We start from the raw sequence: 16847 nt of genomic DNA, 5'->3' as shown, positions 1-16847 counted from the left end.
AGAGGTGGCCTCTCTTATCTCTATGTATATTTAACTACAACTTATCGGTTAACATAAGAAAAATAAATTCTTTGATTATTTTTACAATTTCTACTTATCCTCAAGTGTTCAAAGTAAATCTAATATTTTCTTTCCATTTAAAAAAATAATACTGGAAACCAGAAGAAATACAACTTTGTTCACAACCGAAAAATAAATGAATTCACTTAGATATTTTTTAAAAAAGACATTGTTAATCAATATGAAAACAATAACATTACCTGTGACTGCACAGCTTCACCTGGAAGTACTGATACATCTAAGCGCTACTGTCATGGTAGGCTGAGGTTACTGAAACTTATCTCTAAATAAGAATATAAAGTTACTTGAATGGAAATTTTAAGAAGAGGAAAGATATTACGAAGTTTTCTTCCTACAAATTACTTGGTGAGAACTATAACGGTAACAGAAGAGGTGGATTAAGACTATGTCAAGAATTACATATTTCGTTCTACGAGCAAAGAGAGTTCAGATATCATGCTTTAGATGATTAGCTTATATCACAAACTACTGCGCTTGCTAGTTCACCCTAAAAATCAGTGCAGGACACCTCAAATGCCTAAAATATTTTGCACTTAAGTTATTTTACACCAGCCTACCCCTGACACCAATCGCTGTAGTGTGGCAAAAAGAAGTAAGTATTCTCATAGCTAAGTAAAAGGTGCTTATTTTTATATACCTTTCAAGCAGTATGAGTGGGCATATTCCAAGATCTACAAATGGATTTAATTGCAGATCTTGGTATCACCAACCTACCATGCAAAAGGAGAGGAAACCTAATATATATATATATATATATATATATATATATATATATATATATATATATATATATATATATATATATATATATATATAAATATATAAATATATATATATTTTTTATAAATACATATATTTTTTTCTGACTCACATAGGGACCAAACCCCTGGCCTTTCAAAATGAGAGGCCAGGACGTTACTTAGGTTCCAACTTCTTTTATGACTTGTGCCGGTCAATTGGTATATATATATATATATATATATATATATATATATATATATATATATATATATATATATATATATATATATATATATATATATATATATATATTAATTATATGTATATATATATATATATATATATATATATATATATATATATATATATATATATATATATTATAGTTTTGTTTGTATTTCCTTCCAAACACCCACAGAGCAGAAGGACACCCACAATAGCCAAGCAAGCACCTAAGGATACTCACTGGAGGCAAGTCACCAACTTTGGCAGGAGGCGATGGTGGCGCAGGCAACGGCAGTAGTAAGAACCGAGGGTGTTGACGCACTCGTGAGCACAGCCGCCATTATGGTGGATGCATTCATCCACGTCTAGCAACATGCCAAGGGAAATATATAAGTAAAAGCTCGGGAGTTGGTGGATGTCGCGGATGTGGAATGGATGGAAAGATGGATGGATGCTTGGGAGGAAAACCAAAAATCTCTATCGTCAGAAATAGCAGCCTCCAGTCACTGCGTGTGCTTGTGTTATTTTGGCTTCATTCATCAGATTCGTGGCATTGAATTCCAGACATTACAGAAAAAAAGGTTCCTTTGTATTACCTCAAAATAATGAATTTGTTTTTAAAATACCCATGGCCAAAATAAAGGCACTGTTACACTGAGATTTGAAAAATACATATTTTTCAAAATAAGAATGTGAAAGTAAAATTGTGAAAGAAAATTACATTTTAAATTCTCAAGTAAATGAAAAGTGAAAAATGTGATCTGGAATTCAATTAGCAACTGATATCTAAATTCAATTTCGAAAATCCTCTTTTTTTAAGATTTCCAAAATTTCATTAAGAAAGCCCAATGTGCCTGACAAATCCTTTAACCGACTACCCTAATGATATTAAAAAGCTCTTAACAGACATTTTCTCCCCTGTTTTAAAAGCAGCTACGGAAAGCATGTGTTGGAAAGCAGCGACTGCCAGACACTGAATAAATAAAGATAAGAAACTACTTATATCAAATGCTTCTTAAGTTCTAAACAACCGGCAAAGGACAACACAAGGTTAAACAATTAGCAGTTTTTGAAAAACTTGCACTTTTTGCTAAGAAAAAAAAAAAGTCTCGCTCATTCAGGCTGCTAATACACAAATTTCAAAAAATAAACTCTTTGAGAAACTTTAACATCAGAAGCACTAAAGATACTGAAAATGGCATCTCTATATTAGTACATACACATGACATGTATAAAAGAGCTTAAATATATAAACACTACAGCCTAAAAAAAGGACGCATCATTCACTAAAGATCAAAGAATTATTTTCAATTTCACACTATAAATTTTTAGACTATGATCCCAATACCTACGTCACACATAAATATTGGAATAGTGATGTTAGCATATTATGAAAGCACAAAGAAGAAAACAGGACTTAGTACAGCAGCATAACGATCGGTGAAAATAATTGTTCAACTTAGTTTGAAAAGCGAACATTGCTAAAGGGCACAGCAAAAGTGAACACTGAAAGAGTAAACACAAGTTGGCATTTATATCAGGAAATCCATTTTATATCTATTACATATCCTCTCCTCTGTCTATTTATATAGACTTTTCCTTCTTTCATTTATTTTTCATTTACGACTAAGAAGTGAAATAATAATTAACCTAACTGATGTAACTACTCTTCCTAATGTCTACATAAATAAAAATCATTAATCGCAGGCAGCAAATTTTATGCAAAACGGTTACCTACTTTTTAGTTCCCTGCTTCATAATTTTACTGTTTGGTTATCACTTAAAACTAACATATTGGTTGATATTGTAGACAGTATGTACCAAAAGTGTTCCTTATTCTTGTGTGTGTGTAGACACGCACACATACGAGTATATGTGTGTGTGTGTGTGTGTGTGTGTACACATTATGAGGCAAAACAGATTACAGGCTAATAGTATACCAATGAAAATCTAACACTACAGGCGGACAAAAGCAATCGAACCACAACTTTCATATTAAAATGTTTTTATAACCAATAATGCTGCTTGAAATCAAAGAGTCATGCCTTGATACCTGTGTACTTTAACCTAAGTACGTTTAATTTTTATAATTCTTTGTCCAAATATTTTCTTTTATTTTCTTAATGTTTTTATGTTGCTAAAAACATATATCACATAATTCCTCCCAAAAACAAATATATAAAAATCTTATTCGAACCTGTACTTTATAGTGATCTATTGACTGACTAAAAAATACCAACAAGGATGTTGTAAATCTATGCATTCGGATATTTTAAGAAAAGATACTAAAGTTCTGTCTCGCCTCACCCAATGACCTTATAACATGACACACATGATTGTTTCAGTACAATTAGCATCGTTATCTCTCCTGAATTTAATGCTAATGGCCTGCTACATGTAAATATCATTATGAATACTTGTGTTGTTACAATCGCCACTTACAACGATATGCGTTGCCGCCTTTCCCGGTAATATAGTATTCTAAATGCATACAAATACATAAAAAAATCGTCACTATTGCAACAATAATGGAATTAGTTCATCAGTCACAAATTAGTCGGAACAGCCGTTGATGAAAGAACACAAGAACACCGAGCAAGGAAAGTTTTTTTTTTCTTCTTCTTCTCTCTGGGTACCTTGGCAAGATCTTTTGTCCGGCAAGAGGCGGAACCCCGGTCGGCAACAGCACATGTAGGATCCCACGGTGTTCTTGCAGTTCTGTTCGCATCCTCCGTTGTCCAGCGTACATTCGTCACGGTCTGGAATGAAGAGGAATGTGGGAATGGGATTTGGAATACGGGTGGTCGTCATCCTCTTATTTTGATGAAAAAATAAGTTTAAAATTACAGATGAAATGTAGACGGCCCAATTTCTCATGCATAAAATGATATAAAATCATATTATATATCATTAGCACTAACTTCAGTAAATTATTCATTGCATTAATTGCATTAACATAAACATCATTCCTGTAGTCATCAACATCACTGGAACAGTTCTTAGATTTCTTGCTATTAAAAAAAAACACTTATTGTTCTGTCTATATTTTCATGATTACACTCCAGTACCTGAAACCAATTTCGTCGTTTACGTCTATCAGTACTAGAACGTAGAAGAACCTAGACATAGAGCAATCTGGCAGATAATAATAAAAAAACCTTCATAACCTCTCTTTACAACTCTATTCATGATTGCTCAGTACCTCGACTCTTGACGATCGCCCGATTAGTTATCACGAAAGAGATATAAAACGTTTGTGGTTAACTGGCACATAAATTCCTTCACCCTTAGAAAAAAAAACTCTATAGGAGGCAAAGGCGCTGTTTATAACACCGTTAATTACACACCTGCATTTCACGAGATCACGGATTACCTGACGGTTTAGGCGCCTAGCCTCCATACGTATGATGATGGATGAGACAGCCGTACGGAAGAAAAGGCATAGAGATATTCTATGGGTGCTTACGGGAGACGAGGGTACAATGCCCCTTGACGTCCGGGACAAAATGAAATGAAGGAATATAGCATTGGGAGAGGGCGGGGGGATAAGAATAGGATGTGGTCTATCACTGGGAGGTAGCAGAAGATGGAATACCGACTAATACAAGAGGGACATTGGCTGTCAAGATATGTTAGAGGAAGAAACAAAATGTCTGTATTTGATAAAGTAAAATACTATTTAAATTCAAATTTCGGTTTTCTCGGGGAATATTAAAAAACATTATGCGCATACGTTACAGATTTTATATAAAAATAAGGATTCTTCAATTCTTTATGCTATCGTTCGTATTTTAATGCACAGTACACGTGAGAAATACCAAAATTATTACGGACTGATCGCAAATCATAAAGTTCTCATTCTGAATCCTTGTAGAGAAAACCAAATTCTAACAGATCTAAGGATAGTCTTCCCTAAAATTGATTTCATCTACTCATACTTTCAAATACATTCAACCAACGAAAAGACAAAACAACGTGAAAATATCCGGTAGTCTCATGAAAATGGTATTTGATTGATTTACCTGTTTTGACAGTAGAATTCTGATGATATAAAATCAGTAAAAGCTAATAATTTTATTCAAAAACAATTAATAATGTATAAAGAAACATGTTACAAGATTTAATTTTCTTTACGAAACACTGAATGAATTCAGGAAGGAAGCCTTTTCTCAAAATCTATGCTTCTTCATATCTATACTTGTATGTTTATTAGAGGTCATCATTTTACAACATAAGAGGCTTTCGTCTAAAATCATCCAAGATCCATGAACATGTTTCAATTTATTCTATACAAATTTCTACATCATGATTATATTCGACAACTAAACTGCACATATTTTATAATTATGGTAATCGAGAGAGCAAAGGGCAAGTTGGTGATTACCAATATTTAATTATGCCAAATGATTCGAAGTTTATCAAGTCATGGTTTCATCCGATAACCACCAATTATGAGCATGTTCATATTAGGAATAATGAGATAAAAATGGGCGAGGTATATTAGGATTTAATTAACGACAGCTTGCGCAATTAGCTGTTATCTGTAAAGATCATCTTGTTACATCCGCAGCACCGCAGCAAGGAGTAAAACCGGTATTTAAGAAAAAGATCAGATTTTGGTTAAATTTATGCGATCTACAGAATGAAAGTTATGACACACTTTGCATAAAAAAGTAAAGATTCGAAGATGTGGATAATAACGCAATTCTTGGTGGCAGATTTCCGAGATATAACACTAAACAAGTGAAAAAATTACTGCTCTACTACTGACCTAGTTATCTTATAATTTTTGTACCATAAAAAATGTACTTATTAAAAAAATTGCAAGACGTAAAATAAACGCACAAACTTGAATAAAAAATCAAACCTAATAATATAGGTAGAGGGAATAGCGACTACAACAACTGACCTTTGGGTAATTGCATGTAACAGAAAGGATATCAGGAAGGACATGTGGGTTATCATAGGATGACATTTTGTGAATGACCGGTTTTAGTTACGTTTCTAGAAGAAAACTGAATATATCACACATTTTACCATCGTTAAATACATTTTTAACCACATGTACTAACCCACGCTATCACCTGATATCAAAAGTCCCTCTGCAATTTGATTTCTTTTCCTTTTTCCTTTCGCATCTATGTGACTAACTTTAAGACGTGAACAATCTGCTATTTTCAGGAGGATGAAAATCTTCTGACTACCGGATGTAAATGCAGACGCACACACACAATCACATGTGTGTATATATATATATATATATATATATATATATATATATATATATATATATATATATATATATATATATATGTGTGTGTGTGTGTGTGTGTGTGTGTGTGTGTGTGTGTGTGTATGTATGTATGTATGTATGTATGTATGTATGTATGTATGTATGTATGTATGTATGTATGTATGTATGTGTATATATATTCATACATAAATACATACATACATACACGCAGCATACCATGTCATCTACAAGAACTGATCCCTGAATACTTTCAATTACCAATAACAAATATTATTTTCCTGTAGCTGGCTATCACGATAATGCATCTTGCCAAATAAGCAACCTTCTTACGATGATGGGTTTAACAGGTAAGTTCCATTATAATAGCAATGAGTATCTAGGCAGGATTATTTGGTGAAGAAAAATGGATAACTAAAAAGATATATGCAAAATTCCAGTTAAATCATGGCCACTTACACCCAGACGATCATCGATTAAGATAAAGCAAGCTTAGTCTAACATTATCATATTTATTGGATGAAAACTCTGGTATAAGGTATTCCAATGTATGCTAAAGACAGTACAGAGAGCGTCCGAGTAATGGAAGTAACCAAATGTTCTTATTTTTTTTAATATAATATTACATGATTCTAAACGTAACCTAAAATTTCTCTTCGAAAAATCTTTACTAGAAAGGAGTAGTTCAGGGTCTCATTTTTCATTTACACATCTTCTGTGCTTCTGTCCATAGTCTCCCGTCCATTTTTTCCCATGGAGGGGATAACACATATATACATACATACATACATACATACGTACATACATTTTTTCACCCTATTTCTTTTTTCTTCTCTAAAGGAGTGGCGCCAGAAGAGTAAAATCTTCAAGGTCTGAGTAAATTTCGAGGGATGAAGTTGCAAGCCAGATGCAGTGTCTCGACGTAATCTGGATCAGGTACCCATTCATAACCGGTAGACTGATGAGAGACAAACCGGGATCGAACTACAGATTTAAGTATGTGTTTGTTTAATATATACAAAGTATTTATAACCCATGAACAAATGAAGGGAACTGAAGGAACCACGTCAATAACACTCCAATGAATTTTGATGCATCCCTATACATATATAACTGGAGGACTGATTGTTGTATACTGCGTCACGCAACAGAGAATCTCGAATTGCTAATGAAAAGAAACTTATTCCAAAAGTTGCAGGTATCATAAACTTATAAAAAAACTTCTTTAATATGACAAAATGAACATATCAAAAATATACGGTGAAGAAATATGTTCCACAAATTTATCTTAAACGACAATGTTTGTATGCTTTTAAATATATGAGCAGAGTACACATATCAGTACTTAAAATTTCATGCATTACTTATAGTTCATGATGGAGTAATGAATACTGCTCTACATAAAAGGTAAATGCAATTTTGTAACAGATGCGTGTGCATCCTCTTTAAAATAGCGCAGGTTTTTTGTTGACTGTAAGGCAAAAAGAACAATCAGTTTAAAATCCCACCGACGCTGACGTTTTCAAAATTTCATTATTTCTTTTTGAAGCATCAAATCTAAAAATAAGTATCTTATTACAAATCCCCCTGAAAAAAAATAATCCTGTAGTTTCAAATAAATGATTCTATTAATATCAATGATTCCGACAATTCCTTTCTGGATGAAAGAGATAACTTTCTTCACCAAAATATAACCCTTCAACCCTCTTACCAGATTAATATTACAAGAAACTTCATGAATATTATATATATATATATATATATATATATATATATATATATATATATATATATATATATATATATATATATATATATATATATATATATATATATATATATATATATATATATATATATATATATATATATATATATTATTCTTATATCCTTTCCCTTCAAAAGCGTGACTCCAGAAAGTATTAGCATTCAAAGTCTCATTTTGTTTATGTATTTTTTTTTTTTACTTCAGATGGGGATGAGGTTGCTGGCAGATGAAACGGGAAACCGAATGCCCGAAGAAAACAAGCAAATGAAAAAAAAAAAAAAAAAAACGGAAGACTGTGACTAAACCGAAAAAGGAAGCGATATATCGTCTTCTTAAAGGTAGAGACGCTAAAACAGTCAGAAAGGGCAACAGCGAAAAACTATTTACATAAACAATGTAAATGATGAACGTTAGACGTATAATTCCTGAATTACCTTCAAAATGAAACAAAAAAAATAAATTATGCAAAAGTCAACGTAAACAACGTCACAAAAAAACAATGTCTGATTGAAAACGCCGGCCTCTAAATATACACCTCCAACGACGTATATTTCCCGCCACCATTTCCCTTCCTACCTCCTGCATTCTTCCCCTTCGATTGTATTAACATTCCCCCCATTTCACATCAACCTCCTCAAACCCTCACATTTCCACTGGGATCCGAGACCATAAATGCTGACCTCGTGACCTACATAGTCATGTATTCTTACTAGCGAATGTGTTATGTAACTTTCAATGAAGATGTCACCTGATTTTCATATTATATATATATTTATATATATATATATATATATATATATATATATATATATATATATATATATATATATATATATAATACTTATACGAGTATGTATGAATTTATATATAAATTTACATATATAATACTTTTACATTTATAATATATGTATATATATATGTGTGTGTTAGTGTGTATGAGTGTATGTACGTCTGTGTCAGTTGTGTCTGTGTGCGTGTGATACACGGTATGCATGTGAGGCACTCAGTTTCAAATTACCAAGTCATTCAACTCATTAAAGTGGCATCTGTTCTGGCATACCTACAGGCCTTGAAAAAAGAAGGAGAAAAGGCTACAAAAGAAGTGTCAGAGAAGCTTCAAAGAGTGAGATTTTAGGTGGGAGTCAACAAGAGGCAAAGGTCAACGAAGCCCTGTTGTCTTTGGGCAAGCTGCTTTCAAAGGAAGAAGGGGGAAAATAAAGAAAAAAATAAAAACAAGACAAGAAAACGTCGGACGGACGCCGAACGTTGCCATAGCGCGCAGAAAGACGCCTTGGAAAAGCACGGCTGAAGCTGTTTGTCAACCCGAACAGAGTCATGACAGTTTTAGTGTTTAGCTAATGACCTGTCGCCGGCGATTTAGAAAGCGGTGAGGAGGGAGTCGGGGAAGAGACCGAGGTGGGAAAAGGGGAAGAGAGAGAGAGAGAGAGAGAGAGAGAGGTCATAAATAGGCGACGTGAATGGACCGTGCCACTCTCTGGAATGATGAATGGAGAATACAACTTCGTGGCTACCTGTGGAATTTGCATTAAGGAATCGCGTGCTGTGTTTTATGTACTTACATTTGCATCATTAACTATCAATCCGGTGACCCTTTAAGAAAAAATGGCAATAAAAAGTGAAAGACCATACACCAAGTAAAAGTTAAAAAACTGAAAATATGTACATAAACAATTTCTTTTTTATACCAAGTTACAGGGGTCGAATTATATTATGCAATATAACCTCCTCCTCTAGCAACCCGAATATGTTTGGGTTGTTTAGTAAAACATTCTACAAAAATGTATGAATAAAAAGGGGTAGGCGTTTTAACTTACCATTATTATGACTCAAAAACATAATAAAACTCATTCGATTTTCAGCCGAAAAAGATTTTCAGGGTTATGACATTTAGTTTGCACCATTGAAAAAGCACCTTTCAACTAGCACATATTACAAACACATGTGTCACTCCAATTGTAAAATGAGTTTTTTTTTTATCTTAACATGAAAGCTTAAAAGCTTACTTCCTCTTCGAAAAAATGCTTTCATGAATTATCAAAACTCTTCTTTTTAAGGCATTTCAAAAACTACCTCCGAATTGAAAAATGATGGAGTTGTGTATTAGTGTTATGTGCGTTTCAATGCTAAGTTGTCAAGTCAGTAATGAAAACAACGTTTCTTTCTACTATCATTATTTATTATTATTTCAGTATATGAAACTTATTCACATGGAACAAGCACACCGGGGCCATTGACTTGAAATTCGAGCTTCCAAAGAATGTTGGTTTCAACCTCCCACCGCAGACCCCAGACTGCAGCAGTAACTGATCATGATACAGAGCTAGTGATTTTTCATTGCACTCGGGGAGACGCGAACCCGCGACAACTGAATGGCGCTAACCACTATACTAATTTCATAAAAAAAAAAATTTCCGAAAAATGAAGTTACATGAAGTATTATTACAATCTAAGTATAAATATCTACCACTTCTACGGCCAGGCACGTCTTCGGCAAAAAAAAAAAAGTTATGAAAATTTGTAAATAAAAGACTAAGTGAAAAGGAAATCCGTAACTTTCAAGGAATGACAAACGTCGCAAAATTCTTTCAAAACATAAAACGCTAATCATCCATTTAAAAAAAAAAAAAAAAACACTATTCTACTACTCCTGAGGTGCAATCCATCAGACAAGCAATTCCTAAGATGATCTGTTTTTGTAGGAGGCAAGTTACCTACAACGCAACTCGGACTCCGCTTCGTAGGAAAAAAAAACTGTAAGGTTTGATATTCAACTATTCAACCATCTGATTATCTACAGGTGAAGCAACACGTATATCACGAAGACGACTCGTTTTCTCATGCAAGTTCTAATGATTAATGTAGTATTATAGAGAATGCAATACTGATTTCCTAAACAATCATCATTTTCAGATATGAAACTTGACCATTTGTATGTGAATCATTAATTAAGATTCGATTTCTTTTCCTTTTTCGGAAAATGTTTATGTACCGTGAATCGAATGACACACGGGCGAGTGTGACCTTCCACCTTCTGTGTATTTTCTTGTCTTTCTAACCAGTCATATCCTACCCTAAACTCATCTGTCCTAACGTACAGACTACATGAATTTACACAGAAGTAAATATTAAAAGAAAAAAACATACTAATAACAATGTTCATTAACCATGAATACTGAACAAATACAATTATAATTTTGTTAGGTAAAGTGCTTAAAAAATGCATATAGCACGAATATAAACTATATAAATGATGACCTCCTCCTATTAATAATCTGTTTAAAAGACAACTTGAGAGAGAGAGAGAGAGAGAGAGAGATAAATACACGCTGAGTCAGCATCTTCCATCCTCCCACCTCGTTGGCGCCTCTTGCAAACCTAAGGTGAGCTGGAGGTGTGTCTGGAACGATGTGCTGACGCAAACAAAACGTATAGGTTCACATTCAGGTATGCTGTTATGGCATGACAGGAGAGGCACGCCATCTTACGCCTAATACGCACGTGTCATTAAGCTCACATTCCCTTGCGAAATGCGTCACAGTAGCAATAATCCTTTGGCCATGGTGGTTCTGCCTCATTTTCTAGTTATCTCTCCAGCCGGGGGATGATATTTTTTTTTTTCCAAGCCCATTTAAAAATGCTAATGGAAAACGCGAACAGGGTCGATACGCACCATTATTCGTGGAATGTAGAACATAAAAAAAAGGGCTTCGCGAGGAAGGATGCGTTCGGCAAATATAAACTAAAGGCAAGATAAGCAGTTACCGAACTTTGACTTTTTCTATTTGCATAAATTTGTCTGTCTTTCTCCTTGCTCATCCATTCGTATTCTTAAAATCCTTAGAAAAAGATCACTCTGCTGACCAATTCACTGTATAATCTTTAGATTAACGTACAAACTAGCAAGCACATAAAAGCTTCAGTCATACATTTCAACTATATACTTATCTCACTTACCCATCTATTGACCCATCTCTGTCTACCTGACAACAAGAAAATGGAAGAACAAATTTGTTCCTACTTTCCTTTGTTATCGTTCTTTCTGTTCAACTATAGTTCTTTAATCACATCAAAACCACCATCTTACTATGCATGCGAAGCCACGCCTATAATAAAACTGTATACACAGGACCCACTTACTAAGGCGTAACACGACAAAGAGAACAATCTCTTTTCACATTTATCTTTCGCATTGAATATTTCTCCCTACTGCTACTCGCCGAAGGAGAATTGCCAGATACGCCGACAAGATTTAAATGGGATGTAAAGCGAAGCGGGAGATGGGGGGGGCGAGGTTTGTTGTGGATGGTGGCTTTCCATTCCCCCCTCCCCCTTTCCCAAAGTAAACAACGATTGGGGGATGGATGGAGGGGTGAAAAGGTTGGCCCATTTCCTGCCGGGGCAGCGGCGACGCCCTTTGCCTGATTAAATCTGGCGGTTTGGCGCCACAGCTCAAATTTTCTTTGGGTGTTTGTGTGTGTGTATACATACACCACACGCAAAATAAACACCCAAATACACATATTAACACAAAACACAACAGAATGTGTTACCATACACTAAGTGTATTGTTCTTACGAACTGTATACGAAAGGAACCTACAGCTCGCAAAAACCTGTTTACCTGCATTCAAAATCCTTTTCAACTGGAGAACGTACTTGTATAAAGAAACAATATCACTTCATCTTATGTAACTTCCAATCATCATTTCTGTCAAGTTGTAGAACGACTTCAGCGTCTATACCTGTTCAAGGGACCGTAAATGCTAAGAGGCATAACGACCCATTCACCCGTAATATAAATGGACAGTAAATTTTTTGAGACACCCAGGTGGCTTGTCCGACGTTATATTACGTACTTTAACTTGGCCGTAACTGCCTGGTACCTGAACGCTTGAAGGAGCCGTTACATGGCGGGGGGCTTTGACCCCATGACTCTTCTTAATGGTCTATGGATTCAGCTAAGAGTTTCAATTGTATGTTGTGTAGCAGGATATTAATTATTATGTGATAATAATAATGATAATAACATTAAAGACTCAGAAGAACATCACATTCTATAAAGAGTAGTTCTACCAATTTATCAATGATTATTACACAAATATTTTTTCACTTATCCTCATTTATAATAATAATAATAATAACAATAATAATAATAATAATAATAATAATAATAATAATAATAATAATAATAATAATCTCATATCTTCATTCAACAAACGATTATAGGAATGTGAATGTTTTATAGGAATTTCAAGTCTCATTTAGTGTTGAAGACTAAACAGCATTAAAATTTATAGGGCAGCAAACAATTTTGACAAATCTTTCGGACAACTGACAAGTTTTGGTAACGAGGGAGACATGACATATAATTTGAGGGACGACCAGAGAAAAAAATACACATAAAAGTATAAAAAAAAAAAACAAATAAAGGACGAATTGACTGAAATACATTTGGTAAACTAATTGTAAAATAACTGATTTAAAAAAAATGCATTTGTCATGATACTTATATTTTATAATAGAATATCTCTCTATGTAGTTCACAAATAAATGTTATTTGCATTTTGGAAAAATTTGGAAAACAGGAACTGAAAAGTGGTTTCTAAAACTGCCTATTGATGTCAATTTTATCAAAATTCATCAAATAGTCTAAAGGATAAAAAGAATGAATATGTGTTTTTACATGATCAGTTTCTGTAAAAATAGAGAAGAAAAATGAGAGAGAGAGAGAGAGAGAGAGAGAGAGAAGTCTTTGTGGGAAAAGATCAAGCTACAGCCAAAATGAATGCAGCAGTAATAATAAACGGAGGCATCTGATTCTAAAAGCTGTGTCAACGACTCACATATAAATTCCAGTTCAGACGACAAGCAACTCTAGAAGGCGAAACCTGAGAAAGACACACCTGAATTAATCGTCCCTCAAGACTTCCAGAGATAGATGCTTCTAAAATACGCTGGTAAACTTCTACAAACAAGTATATACACTGTAAGAGTGCCTTCACCTTCCTTATGCATATGCAATAACAGGTCTTGTACAGACGCCCAAATGCAAATATGCAGGGACCCGCTTCCCTTATAAACACACTGACGTTACCAGTGGACCAAACCGGACGTCAGAGAATCCTGACACAGAACAAACAGAGAAACTGACTGGCAGAAATGTCTCGGAGACTCTCAAGTTCTAGTTTGACGGTCCGTGGTGTTTTAATGGCATTTAGTGCTACGGCTGAAATACTTCGGTTTTAAATATATATGTATATATATATATGTGTATATATATATACAATATATATATATATATATATATAATTTGTATGTATATACACAAATATATATATATATATATATATAATATATACATATATATATACATATATATATATATATATATATAATTTGTATATATATACACAAATATATATGTATAATATATATACTATATATAATATATATAGTATATATATATTATACATATATATACATATATATATATATATATATATATATATATATATATATATATATATATATATATATATATATATATATATATATATATATATATATATATATATATATATAACATCTAAAAATTAACATCAAATTCACAATCATCCAAAACATTTCTATCAAGTGATTTTCATTTTAATTTCGTCTGCAACATATCAGTGTTTTTCCGAAGCTAAGCTGCGATCTCGTCTGTAACAAATGGAAAACCCTATCAAAAAAAAAAAAAAAGCAGACAATACGAAGACGGAAAAAAAACAAAAACGGAAAAAGTTTTAATTTGCTGCTATCATAAACAGCATCTCCTCCATAAAAGGTTGACAGCTATCCCCCATCAACCCTCCGCCTAACAATTGAAAATGAAACAATGAAACTTTTGTTTTTTTCTCTCTCTCTTTTTTTTAAGACAATTTCATGGACGTCGAGCCGTTATCTCAAATGAACATGCAATGGCTACGCGTCGACGTCAGTGATACTGGTAAATCATGGAGCTAAATTTTAGCCTGACAGGAAAAAATAAAATTCCATTCATAAAACAAACAATGTGCACTTTTATCAAAAGCGATTTTACAAGGCATACGGAGGAAAACAGGCCTTTTTATGTATATACAGAAGGGTTGCATATCTATCACAAGCCATCTCCTCCAAGATATAAGAAAATTCTGAAGTGTTACCACGAAAACTATCATCATATCCGAGTTATAAAAATAAGAGAGACCGGATTATTAGTGTTGTTTCCCAAAGCACAGAACAAATAATAGATTTTGCGGGTACATGAGAGAGTTATGAGCGCGGTCCATGTACGCAAGGTCTATTTTAGATAGAATCTGAGTCTTCATTAGTTTTCCAACTAAGGCACGAATAAATTTCGAATCTTCGCGCCATCGCTACCTATATGTTAGAGCTGCTCTATGTCCCGTGATGATATTCCTTTGCCAAAGAAATAAAGTACTACTTAGTTCTCTTGCGCCATAAAATATCAAGACATAGCGCCTAGTCTTACTGGGTTCTAGGGGGTATATCTGCCTCACCATGTTTTCGTGTAATATGAATTAAAAGAATTATGATCATTTCTAATCAATCCATATAAGTTTACGGAAATGACTTATGTCCTTATAATGTTTGTAACCTTCTCACCTCACAATCATTCCTAAAAATTAATGGTATAAAAAATATCAACTAAAAAAAAGACCACTACTTAAGAAGGACTCGTTTGCCAGACAAGAAAAAAAATCAAGAATTATGAAGAACTGCCTATGCCTAATAAACCAAAATTTAAAGGATAGTTGTGCTAGAGTACATTAACCCTAGCAAATGAGATAGGAAAAAAAGCCTAGCTTCAAAGAAAAAAGCTTACATGTACGTTTAACCACCCTAATCATAAAATCTCCTTGTAAGCTACATGTTTTATTCAATAGCCCTATGACCCATCACCATTTTATAAAGAGCATCACCGCGTCCACCCTAAACACATTTCGATTCTGATTGTTTTCCTGTCCGCTGAGACTGAGTGATATATTCGACTTGGCGGCATCGGCTGGGACTGATATACGCTGCTGTTGACTTATGACTTATCAGATCTGACACTTTATAACCATCGAAATCTTGAGGCAAGGGTTGCGGTCAATTCTTTTGGCCATAGGTCCCTTCGCTTCCGCGAGTAATCGAGTACTCGACGACTGGTATCACTCTAGGTGTGGAAACTCTTTGAATATAAATGAAGAGGCGTCAGTCAGTTTCTTAACAAGCGATCAACATTTGAATTTTATTAAGGGAGACTCCGAACACACAAAAACTAAACGCACATGATTTGCGTGTTGAAGACTGATTCAGTCAAGGCCGCTCGGTTTGAGTATCTAATATTTTAAAACAGCTACAGAAGCACTTAAACAATTCCACCTTATTCAATTAGGCTACACTGTGTAGGCGCTTCGGTAGACAAACGTTAAATCGGAAGTGAATATCATTAGTATAATTACATGTCCATTTACATAAGTATTTAATGTTTATTTTCATATTTTTTCCATTTTCACTTTCAAAACATAAAAAAGGCGACTACAATCTCTGGCATTATTTTCTGTATTCACATCATATTCAACAAATCAACAAATGCCAATCTCATAGAAAGAACGCCGTAACAGAGACGAAAGCGGAACTTACAAGAGTTATACAACGCTCATTCTGTCACAGCTGTCGCGGATAAAAATGATTTCACCACCCGCCCGGAAGAGTCGTATCGATGACGTTGGCCGTC

At 33.9% G+C, this 16847-nt stretch overlaps 1 protein-coding gene across 1 annotated transcript in view; it reads right to left on the bottom strand.

Moving 5' to 3' along the window:
* LOC136834406 (multiple epidermal growth factor-like domains protein 6) overlaps positions 1–16847 on the bottom strand; it is a 385610-nt gene that overhangs the window by 38070 nt on the left and 330693 nt on the right. The window contains 2 exon segments of the mRNA XM_067096968.1: positions 1285–1412; positions 3684–3806. Of these exon segments, the coding sequence (XP_066953069.1) occupies positions 1285–1412; positions 3684–3806 (251 nt within the window).

Source organism: Macrobrachium rosenbergii, chromosome 53 (genome assembly GCF_040412425.1).
Source record: "Macrobrachium rosenbergii isolate ZJJX-2024 chromosome 53, ASM4041242v1, whole genome shotgun sequence".
Taxonomy (NCBI): Eukaryota; Metazoa; Arthropoda; class Malacostraca; order Decapoda; family Palaemonidae; genus Macrobrachium; species Macrobrachium rosenbergii.
Note: the sequence above shows the minus strand (reverse complement) of the source record. Positions and strands in the feature narration are given on the sequence as shown.